Consider the following 15,810-nt stretch of genomic DNA (forward strand, 5'->3'; position numbering starts at 1 on the left):
AAATTCATATTTCATGGCTCGCCTCGAGCAGACTCAAGCCAGTATGGCTGACCCGCTAGTTATCATAGCGGGTCCTCTCGCCTATTAACCCGCGGATGGCTCAGCTCGGTTATGCAATGGCATGACACCCTTGTCGCACAACAATTAATTAGGACAAGCTTCAAGCACCGCGTGACGCTGCGGATTTTTTTTTTTTTATTATCATGTTAATATAATTAATAAATAAAAAATATTTATATTAAAAATATATTTATTTTTTTATAATAATTCAAAATATTATTCTTATATTTTATAAATAAAATTATTATTGATTAATATCTATCAAAATCATTTAATAAATTCAATTAAAACAAAATTTTAACCTGTATTTTATATTAGTCATGTTACATTGTTTTGTTTAATACTAACAAATATTAATAATGTAATATTTATAATTTATTTATTATAATACATTAAATAAAATATAATTTAATAATAAAAATATTTAATTGTCGTGTTTAATTGTAAAAGAAAATAATAGTAATTCTGAATAAAAAAAATTAATTAACACATTTAAAAAAAAATCAATATTCTTATGACAATAGGTTTAATATATAAAAATAATGTATACTGATATTATTTTAAAATATTTTTTTAATAATTAAAAATAAATTAAATGTATTGTAAACAACATTAGAATTTAAGAGCAAAACAAATTTAATTATTTTTTACTTATAAACCAAATTTGTAAATTTAATAAACTAACAACTCTAAATAAATATTTTGAAAAAGTGTATAGATATTATTTTAAAATATTTTTTAGATAATAATAACAATAATTACCATATTGTAACCAAAGAAAATTAATGTCAAACAAAATCTTACAATTTAAAAGTAGTGTTTATTGTTAAAAAAATAAAAATAAAAAAGCACAAGAAATATTACTAAAATGACAATAAAAGAAAAATAAAATATAAAAAATAATTTAAATTCATATATAAATAGTTATGCATTTTAAAAGATTAAAATAAATAAATAAATATAAAATTGAAAATTGAATTAATTAAATAAAATATCTAAACAAAAATTTGAGGGATATTCGTACATTTCTTCTAATTTAAATTATTGAAGTAATTTAAAAAAATAGGACAACATGTCAAAAGATTTCAAGATATATCATGTAAAATAAAAAAATCTTTAATTTTAAAAATAAAATAAAAATTTAAATTTAAAAAATTAAAAATAAAAAACCACAATAGGTGAAATAATTATAATATTGTTATTAAAATAATGAATTACGCTCTATTATAAACAAAATTATTTCAGTCAAAATAATAATAATAATTTAAAATCAATTAAAATTAAAATAAAATTTTGAAATGTTTAAAATAATTACAAAAGCTGAAAAATTACAAAAAATTTAAAAAATTATCGTTTTTACTTATTTCTACAAATTATTTTTTTAATATATTTTTTTTAAATTAAGTCATCGCAAAGTGAAAAATAGAAAAAAAAATGAAAACATCGAAAGCTGAAACACTAGAACCATGCTTGATTTAAATCAAATGTAAGTCTAAAATTTATTTTAAATAAATTTAATTAATATTTATTAATATTTGATATGATATAATTTAAAATACATAATTCAATTAAATTTTATTTATGTTCAGTATAATTTTATAATTGAAATTTTTTTATTTTTATTTCTTAAACTATCCTCATTAATAAAATAATAAAATTATAATTCCCTCTTCTATTAAAAAATATTAGATCTAATATAAATTTATAATAATTATTAAATATATGAATCAATAAACTATATATTTATATAAATTTTATAAAATTAATTTAAAATTTTCTCCAATTGATTTTGTTTATAATGGCTTCATTGTATCGAATTCTATTTTTTTTTTAAAATTAAATGCATAAATTATAAAATTTAATTGAATTCTGCAAATCTGGTGGAATTATTTCAACGGAACCAACCAAGCCTATTCGCTTGTTGAAAATTGAAACTCCCAAAACTCATTTCCCTCGGTCACCGTAACTGAAACTCCGGCCACCTAGATGGCCACCTCCACTTCGTCAGTATTTTTCGTAATTAATCAGAGACCAATTCAATCACCAGCTCCGTTCTCTCCCAAATCATGCTACAGGCAAGCATTTCTCCAATCTATTTTATATTTAACTATTGTCAACCAACTCTTCACTTCTATTCTAACTAATTCGACCGATTTTCCTCATAGGAAATTGAGTTTCAAGAGGCTTCATCAATCTCACCGAGTTTCCTGCGATTACTCTTGCGTCGAAGTCTGTTTCATGTTTCAATTTGATGATTGGCTGCTTGATTTTATTCTCTCTCTCTCTCTCTCTCTCTCTCTCTCTCTCTCTCTCTCTTTCCCATTACTTAATTAATTGTAATTAGGTTAGTCTGAGACCATTCTATCTCTTAATCTAAGGTTAGGGGTGTTAGCTATAGGCCTCCGGGAACCCAGCTCAACCTTCTAAATGAAGTTAGTTTTTCTCTTCCAGAGAAGAGGTACTTGCTGAGTTTCTGATATAATTGTCGATTATTAGAAGAAAGTTTGTGTTTCATGGCTTAAATTTTTTGGGGTTCATTATTACAGTTTTGGATTGATTTTTGGACAGAGTGGGAGCGGTAAAACTACTCTCTTGCAGGTCTGCTGCTTTGTGTTTTATGTTTCATCTTTTGAAAATGTTTGCTGTTACTTGTATCACTTTTGGAAATCTTAATTTGGCATGTTCCTTCTGGCAGCTTCTTGCTGGGCTAAGTGAACCAACATCAGGTTCCATTGGCATTCAAAGATATGGGAATGATGGCAATCCATGTCATTCTCCTGAACCACTACCTCCAGAAAAAGTTGGTATTGTCTTTCAGTTTCCGGAGAGGTATCCTAAATTAGTTTCACTCATTAGTCATTATTTATCAGAGCCATCTTGGATTTGAGGTTCAAACATGCTTTTTGGCCTTTTAGATGTTGTTGGAAAAAGTGGTTTGAAACTAATGTTTAGATATTTTTGGAGTTCTTATAACTAAAAAGTTCAAATTTAACTTGAAAACAATTTTTAATGGCCTCTAATTAACATATTCAAGGAGTGAATTTTCTGAACAATGGCTCAAATAATATTGTCAAACTGAACCTTAATATCCATATCCACTAGTTTTGAATTTTTAAACTAGGTTGGACTGTTTACTGTTATATTGAAGTAAATTATTTGAATTTATAAGCTTTTCTGTCAGGCATCAATTTATTATCATTGTTAATGTAATCTTTCGATTCATTGAGATTGAAAGAGATACCTGCTCATAAATCAGCCTTACATGTTTCATGGTCCAGCTTGATTTTGAGTGTACTCTTGTTTCTGGCTATTTCGTTACAAAATAATGTAGGTTGGACCAAGTAACATTCTGGATTTATTATTTTTATTACAAATCTGGTATGGGAGAACAATATTCCTTGGGTGGAAGAGGATTTGAATTTAATGTTCTTTAATGAGTATGGATACCTTGGAAAGTAGAAGGGTGAATATTGCTTGCATTCAGGAGACTAAATGGGTAGGAGAGAAAAGTAAGGAAGTGGGTAATTCAGGGTACAAACTGTGGTTTACCGGAAAGGAGAGAAATAAGAACGGAGTGGGTATAATCATAGACAGAACATTGAAAGACGCAGTAGTAGCTATGAAAAGAATAGGAGATAGAATTATACTAGTAAAGCTAGTACTAGAATGAGAAACAATAAATATAGTTAGTGCTTATGCCCCACAAATAGGACTAGACAGTGAGAGTAAACAAATGTTTTGGGAAGATATGGATGATTTAATGCAAAGCATACCGAATGAAGAGAATGTTTTCATTGGTGGAGATTTGAATGGACATGTAGGAAGTGATAGGCAATGTTATGAGAATGTTCATGGAGGTTTTGGTTTTGGCAGTCGAAATGAGGAGGGAAAAAGCATACTGGATTTTGCTATGGCATACGACCTAATACTAGCAAATACCTACTTTATAAAAAGAGAGTCACATTTAGTGACTTTCAAAAGTGGGCAACATAGAAGCCAAATCGACTTCCTCTTAACCAGGAAGACAAATAGAGCTCTATGCAAGGATTGCAAGGTCATTCCAGGAGAGGCTTCAACAAGTCAACATAGGTTGGTGGTCTTGGATGGCAAGTTTAGGAACAATTCAAGTAAGGTCAGAAGAAATAGTGTAGCTCGAACAAAGTGGTGGGAGTTCAAAGGAGTAAAGCAAGTGAAGTTCAAAAATGAGCTTCTCGAGTCCGAAGTATGGAAGCTAGATATGGAGGCCAATGATATGTGGATACAGATGGCATCAAAGATTAGAGAAGTAGCTAGAAAAGTACTTGGAGAGTCTAAAGGACATGGACCACCCTCAAAAGAGAGATGGTGGTGGAATGAGGAAGTACAAAAGGCAGTGAAGAGAAAAAGGGAATGGTATAAGAAATTACCTAAATGTGATAATAATGAGGCATATGAACAGTACAAGATATCAAAGAAAGAGGCAAAAAAGGCAGTTAGTCAAGCAAGAGCACAGGCCTTTGAAAAGTTATATGAGAAACTTGGAACTAAAGAAGGGGAGAAAGATATTTATAGATTAGCAAGGAGTAGAGAAAGGAAATGTCAAGATCTCAATCAAGTTAGGTGCATTAAGGATAAAGAAGGAAAAGTGTTGGTGAAAGATGAGGACATTAAAGAAAGATGGAGAAATTATTTTAATGATCTCTTTAATAATAGTCAAAATGGAAATAGCGTGAATATAGATTATAGAATAATAGAAAAGAATGTAAATTATACTAGAAGGATTAGATCTTTAGAAGTAAAGGAAGCACTTAAGAGAATGAAAGTGGGTAAAGCCTGTGGACCCGATGAAATATCAATTGAAGTGTGGAAGTATTTGGGAGATATGGGAGTGACATGGTTAACTAAATTATTTAATAAGATTCTAAACTCAAAGAAAATGCCTGATGAATGGAGGAAGAGTATTTTAGTACCTATTTTTAAAAATAAGGGAGACATACAGAGTTGCTCAAACCATAGGGGAATTAAACTCATGAGCCATACTATGAAGTTGTGGGAGAGAGTTGTGGAGCATCGACTACGTCATGATACTTCTATCTCTCTCAATCAATTTGGTTTCATGCCTGGTCGTTCAACTATGGTAGCGATCTTTCTCATTAGAAGCTTGATGGAGAAATATAGAGATGGGAAGAAGGATCTACACATGGTTTTTATTGATTTGGAGAAGGCTTATGATAGTGTTCCAAGAGAGGTCTTATGGAATGTGTTAGAACAAAAGAGGGTATCTATTAGGTACATACAAGTATTGAAAGATATGTATGAAGGAGCAACTACTATTGTGCACAAAGGAGGGGACACAAGAGATTTTCCGATCTCAATTGGATTACACCAAGGATCAGCCATAAGCCCTTACCTTTTCACATTAGTTTTAGATGAACTGACGAAACATATACAAGAGAGTATTCCTTGGTGCATGATGTTTGCGGATGATATTGTTCTTATAGATGAGACACAAGAAGGAGTCTATAGGAAGCTAGAACTTTGGAGAAGTACTCTAGAGTCAAAGGGTTTTAAGTTAAGTAGAACGAAGACAGAATACATGCATTGCAAATTCAGTGAAGGCCAAACTGGTGATAGGGAAGGAGTTAGTTTGAATGGAGTGGTACTGTCCCAAAGTAATCACTTTAAATATCTAGGCTCAGTCCTTCAAGTAGATGGGGGATGTGAGGAGGATGTTAGTTATAGGATTAAAGCCGGATGGTTGAAGTGGAGACGTGCCACGGGAGTTTTATGTGATCGTAAGATTCCCAATAAATTAAAAGGAAAATTTTATCTTACATCCATACGAATGGCTATGTTATATGGTAGTGAGTGTTGGGCACTGAAAGAGTCGTATGCATCTAAGATAAGAGTTGCAGAGATGAGAATGTTAAGGTGGATGAGTGGCCATAGTAGACTAGATAAAGTCCGTAATGAAAGTATTAGAGAAAAGGTAGGAGTGGTGCCAATTGAAGATAAGTTGAGAGAAGGGAGATTGAGGTGGTTTGGTCATGTGAAGCGTAGACATACGGAGTCTCCAGTTAGACAAGTAGAGCACATTAGGTTAGAGGATAAAAAGAAAAAAATGGGTAGACCTAAATTGACTTGGAGGAGAGTAGTACAACATGACTTAGAAGCATTACACATTTCTGAGGATTTAACCCAAAATCGTTCAGAGTGGAAAAAACGAATCCATATAGCCGACCCCAAATTTTTGGGATAAAGGTTTAGTTGAGTTGAGTTGAGTTGTTCTTTAATGAGTATGATTTCCATGCCTACTATATGAAATGTGCTCTATTTTCTCAAGGTTTTATATGGTTTAAGCTTATAAGAATATTTTCTTGCTAGCTAGGTATTTTGTGGCAGATACTATACTCAATGAAGTTATTTTTGGATGGCCAAGGCTAAAGGGCAGCCTTCAATTGAAGGAGCGTCTTGCTCTGAATCTTCAGAAAGCTATTACTTGGGTACGGGCACCTTTTTTTTAAGCAATGTTTTTGACTTTTCTTCTTCTCTTTCTCCTCTTAATTCATTTATGCTTCTGTGTGTGAGTTAATTTAGTGCTGGTTGTTATGTTGCATGGCATTTACAATTCTATAATAAATTTCTTTTGTCTTATTTTAATCGTTAACCTCAGGTTGGATTAAATGGCATCTCCCTGGAAAAAGATCCTCACTCCCTTAGTGGTGGCTACAAACGTAGGCTTGCTTTGGCTATCCAATTAGTAAGAACCCATATATTAATTAATATTATAATTCATTTATCACAGCCTTTAATCTAAATTCATAATTTTTATACTTTCATGACTGTTCGTATTTATGACATGACATATTTGATGGATTTCATTGAATTTTGATGTTCAGGTACAAGTTCCTGATCTGTTAATTCTGGATGAACCTCTTGCTGGTCTTGGTATGAGTCTCATCTAGTTCTTTTGGTTCCCAAGTCATGCTTTGTCTTCCTGCTTGTTTAACTGATGGTTTGTAAATATAGGAATTCAGTAGAAGTTAATCAAAATCAAGCATGAGACCTGCAGTTTTCTGCACCTTTGTATGCTTAAAAAACTAGAATGATTTTACTTGTCAATTCTTGCTTTGGGCTTTACCTAAAATCATAGCTAAAAGATTGGCTGACGTTTCATGATAAAAGTTTGTTTGATAACTCTAAGCACTACTATTTTGACCCTTGATCACCCCTTTGGAAGAGGGAGAGATAGCACCTAGGTAAAAAGGCTGGTTGGGCGACTTCATTCTACTTCAGTTCAAAATACTTCCAATTTAAATTGAACCTGTAGCTTGCAGATTCTAAAATGCAGTGCCTGGTCTGGTGACTGTTCAATTAACATTATTTTTCTTGAGATTTTAAGAACTGGGTTGTGCTCCTTTGGGCTTCATTACACTGTTTTTTTTTTTTATTTGGAATTATCTTTTCTGAAATGTTTAAGTTGTCATCTTTAAATTGTTGTCAATGCTGGACCAGATTGGAAGGCTCGAGCGGATGTCATAAATCTTTTAAAGCAGCTGAAGAAAGAATTAACTGTTCTTGTTGTCAGTCATGACCTCAAGTAAGTGTGTGTGTGTGTGTGCGCGCGCGCGTAACAAGACAAAAAACTTGAGTTATTTATATATATATAAATAACTCAAGTTTTTTTTCTTGTTACTTTTACATTCTAAATTTTGTTAAGATGCTGCTTTTTTTCTTTATATTCTTTTTTTGCTAACACAAATTATCAACTATATTTTAGTTCCTATTGTTCATAAGCAAAGACATAGGTTCATTAAAGGTGTGTGAATGTCCCAACAGACATTGAATGGTAGTAATCCCGTATGTCTTCCTATAATCTGTAAAGCAGGTCTCTAAAATCTAACTTTTGGAACAGTTTTTTAAACATGTCTTTATGTTTACTCTATGTAGACATATATTACTAGTTTCATGTGTTAGGAATAATTATAAATCACATGATGGTAAAGAAATAATAGTTCTAGAGGATTTAAAATTAACAAAAAGCATGTTTTGTCTCTTTTGGCACTCCATTTTCAAGCAAATGAAATGTATTTTCTGTCATATTTTTTTTCCCAGAATGTAAGACTTGGATAAACATGTGTTCGGCACAATGTTGATATCATGAGAAGATGTCACCTGTGGAAAATCAGGGCCGAATCTTCTAATACCTTATCATGTACAAGTCTAGTATTTTGTAAAACCATTTAGGTCCATATAGACAGCATCAAAACCTGATAGATGGTTTTGAAGAAAAAGAAACAAAGAAAAAAGGATCAGTATAAGCGTCAATGGAATTATTATACTTCTATGTGATATTTTTATAATACAGTCTGATGCGATGCCTTCGACTTCCCCAGCCAATCTATATTTATTGTTATGTAGTGGAATTTGATGTCTTTAAGCCAAGATTGATTTCATTCAAGAGTTCCACAAATGAACATATTGAACCTTAAACTGTCATAAGGCACCATAACATGTATTTGATCGTCGCTCTTCTCTTTGATAAGATGCATATGGTACTTCTTCTCCTTATTGAGCTTCTGGTGTCTCTTCCAGAGAGCTAGCAGCTCTAGTTGATCATTCTTGGAGGATGGAAATGGGTGGATATCTCAAAGAAGAGCTGCTTCCCATATAGCATGGGAGTCTACTATTGCTACCATATCAACATTAGAGGCTACAAGGTTTGACTTTGATGATCTAGTTCTTAGGTTTATTTGCTTTCCAAAAGCTGGAATTGTTGGGAACAACAGGTCCATGGAAGAGAAATAAAACTGAAAGATATGTCTGGCTAATGTAATCCTGATTTCTTACAATGCTTATTTGTTGGTATGGAATGAATACCAGGTGGAGTCTATCTCCATGTGATAGACATAGAAAAACAAAAAGTAATGATGTAAGCAACCTGTTGACATAAGTGGGTATATTGGATTGTTAGTGGCCTTGGCTTAAACGATGCCTGGCCAACATATTTAGCTTATAATGTTATATATTAAAAAGACAGGACTAATGAATGAGCTTCCCCCAAGATGCAACCCGTTCACCCCACTGTGGGAAAAAATGAAGAGAGGAAAAAAAAAAAAAAAAAAAGAAGAAGAAGTCAGGTTAGCTGTATTGGAAAGCATTAATAACATACTTGTCAGCTAATTAAATCTCTAGGTATAGAGTAGCTAATAATCTTAGTTCCACTTTAGAGGAATTGGAAAATGGTAGGCGAATGAGAAGTAAAATATGCAAAAAAAAAGCCTTTAGTTTAAAGTACTAACAATTTATATGCATCCACTTTCCCTCTTGGAAACCCCTCTGTTGATAGAGAAAACAAAAGATTGGATGGAATAAAACTACTAGCTTCTAAATAAAATAGAATACTATTTCCTACACTTCTTCCTAAAATAAGTGGTCCTAAAGTCCTAAAATCTTTAGGATATTCTACATCACGTAATTTGTCAAACTTCACAAATTGTTGAATCTTATAAAGTAATTATTTCACTATCAAAAGCCTAAATTTTCAGTTGTTGGTTAACACCAAGCTTTTGAAACCTTTGGCCAAATCAATAGTTTTTAACATCTGGTTGTATATTTGATTTAGTTGTGATTGCAAAATGCCAGCTAAGTTGAAGGGAAAGTTTTTAGGGTCATGATTTGACAAACTATAATGTATGACAGTGAGTGTTAGGTGGTGAATAAACAAAACACATGCAATATTAGTGTGGCAAAAAAGAGAATGTCAAGATAGATATGCAAAAAATGCTAGGATGGATCAATTAAATAATGTGTTCATTTGCAGAAAGGCATGAGTAGCACCTATTTGAGAATTAAAAAAAAGGGGGAAGATTAAGACATCTTGCACACATACATTGTAGACCACCAAGTGCACTAGCACAGAAGGTTGAGCACATTAAATTAGTAGGAGATAAGAAAAGGAAGCAGGCCTAATGTGACCTGAAAGGAAGTAGTAACAAAGGATTTAGTGGATTTACATCTTTCTGCAGATGTAACCCTAACAAATTCATATGGTTGAACCTAACTAGCTTGAGATTAGGGCTTATTGAGTTGAGTTTTGTTTGACTTGGGATCAAATGCTTTTGCTAGAGCTAGATCTTTGTATTATAATACCAACTCTTCTAGATCCTTCGCTAATAATCCTGGTTCTGTCCCTCCTCATAATATTGATCTTCTTGATTATTTACATGTTTGAAGAGACAAATTAGTTCCTTAGAAATCAAATGACACTTGGAAATAGTTCAACCCATATTTTATAAATTAAGAATGTTACATGAGACTATGCAATCACACTTTTATTATCACACAAGGATATGGTATGATGCCTCATACTCTTTCCATCTTCTTGAGTTATCACTACCAAATCACTCACCAATACATAAGAATGTAGATGATATCCATTAAACACCACTAGATGTGTTTTTGCTCCTTCACAACAGCTCCAGCACCAAGTCTACAGTCCAATATTAGAAGGGAGTCAGATACATCCATCTATAAGCTTAATGATCTCAATGCTGCATCTTGAGGGTGACAAATGGTCCACCAGTGCATTTTTTTTAAATAATAATAAAAAAAAAACTCTCGTTATAAGCAGTCAATAATGCAATTGGATACATGGAATATAGTCTGGAATGATTATGGCTTTCTTTGAAATTTGGCTTGAGTACCCAGTTTATTATCTTGGCATTTGAATTTCAACCTGAAGACTGATATTGAGCCCACATATGTGCAAGGGCCATAACATTTCTTTCCTTTTTGGTCCCCAAAAATGTTGATCAATGTATTGTTGTTCCACAATATGCCAAATTTGTTTATATGCTTATTCAAATTTCAGTGTTTTTCTTTTCTCTTTTAAGAAAAAAGGTTTTGTCGGATGAAAAAGTTAGGAATGTATTTTGAATTTACTATGAGAGTGTGTTATCTGTTTCTTTTACAAATTTACAAATTTATAGCCAATAAATAAATATATGTTCTTATATAGTCATTGCTCTTTATGTGGCCAGCTTCAACTAGTTGGTGCTAAAGCTTGGTTGAGTTTATATTGGGTAATCCATTGTGCAGTTTTGCTTGTTTTATTGTGCTTTTAATTAAGTAATTTGCATAGTAATTAACTAAATACATTGTTCTTACCTTTAGCGTCCACCACAATATTATTTCTAAGTTCTGTGATTTATTGAAAGTTATTTTTGAATAAAATTCCTTAGTACGTTAGATCAATGTTGGCCACTTGACCAGTTGACCCACCATTAATGGATTTGTCTTTCTTAATCTCATCATATTTATTGAGATGAAAATATGTTTGTTTCTTTTTATCTATCTTGTTAAATGATTGACATGCTACCTTACTCAGGAATCCATTATTAACGTAAACTACATGCGTATGTTATTTGAAAGATCGAGATATGTTAGTACTTACAGTCTGCATCTGTTTTGATCCAGTATTCCCCATTTCCATTGGAGTTCCCATTTCCATTGGAGTTACTTTCACTTAGACCATACTGGGATAGTTTCAAGTTGTTCTTTTCGCATTGTATCCCTTCCATTGACTTGCATCCTGGAAGAAATTTTCTGTTGTCTTCGTCCCAGTGCACCAGGTCTGCATTTTGATGCAGAGTCTTCTTAATGTTCTCTTTATGGGACTTAGTGAACTCTTTTTCAGCTAAAGAGTTTTCAGGATGGACTTTTCTATGTAGCATTCTTAGTACCTGCATGCCAAAGTTGAAGAAAATAAAAAACTCTAGTGGAGCATATCACATAATTTATTTTTTGAAATACTGAATGTTCCTACTCCTATTTCAAAGTCCTATATAATGGATCCTGGAGAACTTATTTTTAAGGTGGTGGATTTGAGGTCTACTGGAGATTTTTGTAGAAAAGTATATTGCTTGGTCATGAATACTCGTTATTAGATGGTCCAGAGTGGTGATTATAAAAACATTTGTGAAATGAGTAGTTTGTAATTTAAGATGTAGATGATACAGTATAGATGAATTTCTTCAACGGGTTATCGTGTATTCAACCATTGATGTCTTTCTTTTGTAAAGATCGCTTGGGTTAATAGGAAAAAGAAAATAAAATCTGCACCATCTCATTCTTGTGCTTGAGAACCAGTTGTCCAGATATTCTGTCAGCATATTCAACCATAGATCATTAGACTAGCAAAATTGATCACAGGTTTATACTTTATATATAGAATTACTGGGTCTCTTTCCTTATCAACCTATCATGTTTCTGAGGAAATCTAGAGCTGGAGAAGTTACCTTATTAAGCTTTTTCTTGGTTGAAACAGAGTTGGCAGCATCATTGGAAGAAGAAGGAGCAGGATTTCTTGAAGCATGAAACTTTCCAAGTATCTTTCTGATGAGGTGTTTAGCAGATTTATGTGCTTCCTTGGCATGCATCTCTCTTGTCCCTTCAGTTCCTTTGGAAGATTCGTCTAAAATCTTTGTCCTACGAAACAGCTCCCTGAGAGATACTTTTTCCTTCTTTAATTCAATTGTTGTTTCTTGCAGTTCTATTGATGAACCAAATAGATATCCTTGAAGTGGACATAGTGCAGTGTTTCTATAATCATCAGCATTGGCTCCCTCTGTTTGTATGCCGCTGAGTGTAATATTGCTTACGTAACTGCTCCTCGCCAATGATTCATTGCAACCTTCTTCAGCTTCAGCATCAATAAACTTTTCTATTTCATTGTTGATGAGCTTCAAGTCGTTCTCTTTTGCCTCTATTTTTTCATCTGCTATGTTCTCCAAAGACATGGGAAATGTTGGCGTTGCTGGTTCACTGTTGACTTGTTTTGAACCAAGAGTTCCAATTGCAAGGAAACCATGAAAAAGCTCAGGCATGGCACTAGATGTTTGATCTTCTTGATTACCTTCTGCTTTCTTGGCTTCAACTTCGGATAAAGCATTGTCAGATACCTCATGTCTGGAGTCAAACCTTGGTCTTATATAGGAGACTTTGTCATCAACGGGGGACTTTGCTGAAAGGCAAACACAATAGTTCCCTGAAGACAGAGTATTGAGAAGAATGAAGACAACATGGGAAGCAAGCATTTTATTGGAGTGTTTAAGCAAGCAATAATAGCATTCATTGTCACTTGATTTCTACCTTTACGATTGTGTATCATTATAGTGACTAAGCAACTCTCAGACGAATGAACATGGTAGGTTAGAGAATCATTTAGTTAAACAACAATGCGGTAGTACTGTACATGACACATTATTTGAATTACAAGGTGGATGCTATATATGTTCTTATCTACCTATTTCTAGCTATCTCACTGAAGACAGAGGTCCAATTGCACTGTAAAAACGAGGGATATGTGGTCTCAAGTTTGCTTATGTTGGAAAATCGGAAAAAGGTCAGATGTCAACACTTACACTGAACTACTCTTTCTCTTTCTCTCTTTATTTATTTCTACTTTTTCTCAGCTGCAAAAAACTGTCCCAGAGAAATTATTTGACAGTAAATCTAATCTTGTGAAAACTAACTTGTTGTAGACAGAGACCAGCTGATTCTGTGGCCACAGGATATCAGTGGTCTTAGCCAGTCTTGGTAAATCTTTGTAGTTGAGATGTTTCTGCCACAGAAAAATGATATGCCTGAGACTCGCAATATTTGATGGTTAGGACTTCTTGTTTTTCACTGTTGTTGGTTTGACCTATTTATGTGATCTTATCCATGTAAGTTGTAACTGATACTTTCTAGGGAAGTCAGAAGTGTTTGTGTGTGTTTATCTGTTTAGAAGAAGAAGAAGAAGAAGAAGATAGTTGGAATACCTATTGTAAAATCCTTGAATGGCTGAATGCTAGTATGCCGAATTTTATTGTGCATCCAACCTAGTAACTGCAAAAATGAAATATTCAGATGAAGTTGAATGATCATTAACATCTACGTTATTATAAATTTGGTAGAGTGTGGAGTATGGACTCACCCTCATTTTGATCTTTCTCTTGAGGGTTTGATGTTAGATTGCCTTGGTTGTCACAAGGGCTATTCGGAGATAGATTTAGATATGCAAGGGAACAGGCTTAAAAAGAAGATATTAGGATCACCAAAGAGCATAAGAATGAGGATCTTTTAATCATTGATTGTTCAATGAATTGGAAGTCAGTGGGTGCTAGAAGGGTCTGATTTGGCTACAGTTGGAGAGAAACATTTAGATAGAAACAAGCTTTTAGTTGGCTGTTCTTTGTCAAGATCAAATCAAGTATAAGAATTGGGGAGCATTTAGGAGATCTCAAGTAGTCAAGTCGGGGTGAAATATTTGCCATGCATTCTTGAGATGGTTGTACAGATACATTAATGGATGCACATTAACTGTTGATCAAAATAGGTGCAATTTGTTGTCACATTGCATCTATTATGTTGCCATATATTATTTAATATGTGCATCTTGATGCACATGAACAGATTTTTGTTTGTTGATGGACATACAGTAAGTGAGAAGGGACATATGAACACAATAAAATCTTCATAAAAATTTACTCTATAAAGAAATATTTTGTATCATGTCTATTTTATTAGGTAATTTGTGAGATGAAGAAGGGCGCCTTTGCTTGTAGGACCAAAGAAAAATGCTGTGGGACAGAAGTGATTGCATTATAATTGATATGGGTCAAAGAGTGCTTACGTTATAATTTATATTCAACATGGACCCCTGAGGGAAAGGATGAATTCTCTTAGCTCCTTAGCAAATGCTTCTGGTGAGATATTTCTAACCGCATGATTATGATTCCTATCTAGTACACCGGTACCACTGTGGTCAGTGCATGTATTGATCTCGAGGACTAGCTTGTGCCGTTGTGATATTCTCTTATTGATATTATTTTTAACATGGTTATCATCATTGACCATTCTTCCCCGCCCTAATGCCATCCTTCTCTTGTGAAATTCAGGTTCTTTGTATTTTTGATTATATGGTCGTCCTAAGCTTTTCATATTGAAGTAGTGGTGATAATTTTGTTTTGCTAATAGGTAATAATGTTCTCATCTGAACAAGTTGTAATATGAATCATGTGGCCTGTTTGCTCCCTTGCAGGTAGTCCGGCTACCGGCTGATTCCGGTCTGTGGAGGAAATGAACCTGAACTGGACCACAGGTCCTGATCCGGTTCTTGATGGTTCCATTTCCAGTTTGATTCAGGTCTAGTCAGTCCAATAGTTGAAATTTTTCTTTTCATATATATATATAGAGAGAGAGAGAACGAAAAGCCACATATTTGTTGTTTCTGTGAGGGTCATGACAGGGGCAATATTTATGAGGATTTAACCTAAAATCGTTTAGAGTGGAGAAAGCGAATTCATATAGCGGACCCCAAATTTTTTGGATAAAAATTTAGTTGAGTTGAGTTGAGTTGAGTTGATCTCCGTTTTGCCTCCTTTTCTATTTGGAGGACACCCGCTCTTTACACAAATTGACAGTCTGCTTTGCAATGTACATGGTACTTTTCATGAAACCACAAACTTGATGCAGGCCTGACTACGACATCATTATTGATTTCAGTTGAACTTAACATATTGCACCAATGGTCTTTTTCCTTTCAAACATTATTAAGGAGCACAAGTAGACACAGTAGCTGGCTCTGATATGCTTGTATACCCTCACAAACATCTAATTTACTGTAAGCTGAAAAGCTGAAAGATGTTGAAAATTTGTTGACAAAAGCCAGAGGCAATCTTCAATTATGGATGACTTTAGTCCATGTGGGTTTGGGATTGACAGTGC

General features: G+C 33.3%; 2 protein-coding genes across 8 annotated transcripts; one reads left to right on the top strand and one right to left on the bottom strand.

Annotated features, from left to right (window-relative positions):
* The first annotated feature begins 1,930 nt into the window (after nucleotides 1–1,930).
* Nucleotides 1,931–15,394, top strand: LOC110636460 (ABC transporter I family member 11, chloroplastic). Of its 7 annotated transcripts, XR_009149515.1 has the most exons (13): nucleotides 1,932–2,135; nucleotides 2,226–2,289; nucleotides 2,439–2,518; nucleotides 2,607–2,658; nucleotides 2,756–2,889; nucleotides 6,428–6,542; nucleotides 6,713–6,799; nucleotides 6,939–6,987; nucleotides 7,555–7,639; nucleotides 8,635–8,759; nucleotides 11,518–11,672; nucleotides 12,368–12,443; nucleotides 12,591–13,344. XR_009149515.1 is itself a non-coding variant. In XM_058148656.1 (11 exons), exons 1-10 carry the CDS (start codon nucleotides 2,047–2,049, stop codon nucleotides 12,408–12,410), a joined length of 798 nt encoding a protein of 265 aa, XP_058004639.1. In that variant the 5' UTR covers nucleotides 1,931–2,046; the 3' UTR covers nucleotides 12,411–12,443; nucleotides 12,591–13,344. The 7 variants fall into 7 exon arrangements, 4 of the variants coding, with proteins under 4 accessions (XP_058004639.1, XP_058004638.1, XP_058004637.1 ...); XR_009149514.1 differs by having other exon boundaries at nucleotides 12,368–13,344; XR_009149513.1 differs by lacking the exon at nucleotides 11,518–11,672.
* LOC110636456 (protein LAZY 1) lies at nucleotides 10,330–14,148 on the bottom strand. The gene is made up of 5 exons (XM_058148657.1): nucleotides 14,018–14,148; nucleotides 13,863–13,929; nucleotides 12,339–13,087; nucleotides 11,495–11,783; nucleotides 10,330–10,531 (listed from the first exon to the last, which is right to left on the bottom strand). Exons 1-5 carry the CDS (start codon nucleotides 14,021–14,023, stop codon nucleotides 10,509–10,511), a joined length of 1,134 nt encoding a protein of 377 aa, XP_058004640.1. The 5' UTR covers nucleotides 14,024–14,148; the 3' UTR covers nucleotides 10,330–10,508.
* Nucleotides 15,395–15,810: the final 416 nt, after the last annotated feature.

This window comes from Hevea brasiliensis, chromosome 6, assembly GCF_030052815.1.
Source record: "Hevea brasiliensis isolate MT/VB/25A 57/8 chromosome 6, ASM3005281v1, whole genome shotgun sequence".
NCBI lineage: Eukaryota > Viridiplantae > Streptophyta > Magnoliopsida > Malpighiales > Euphorbiaceae > Hevea > Hevea brasiliensis.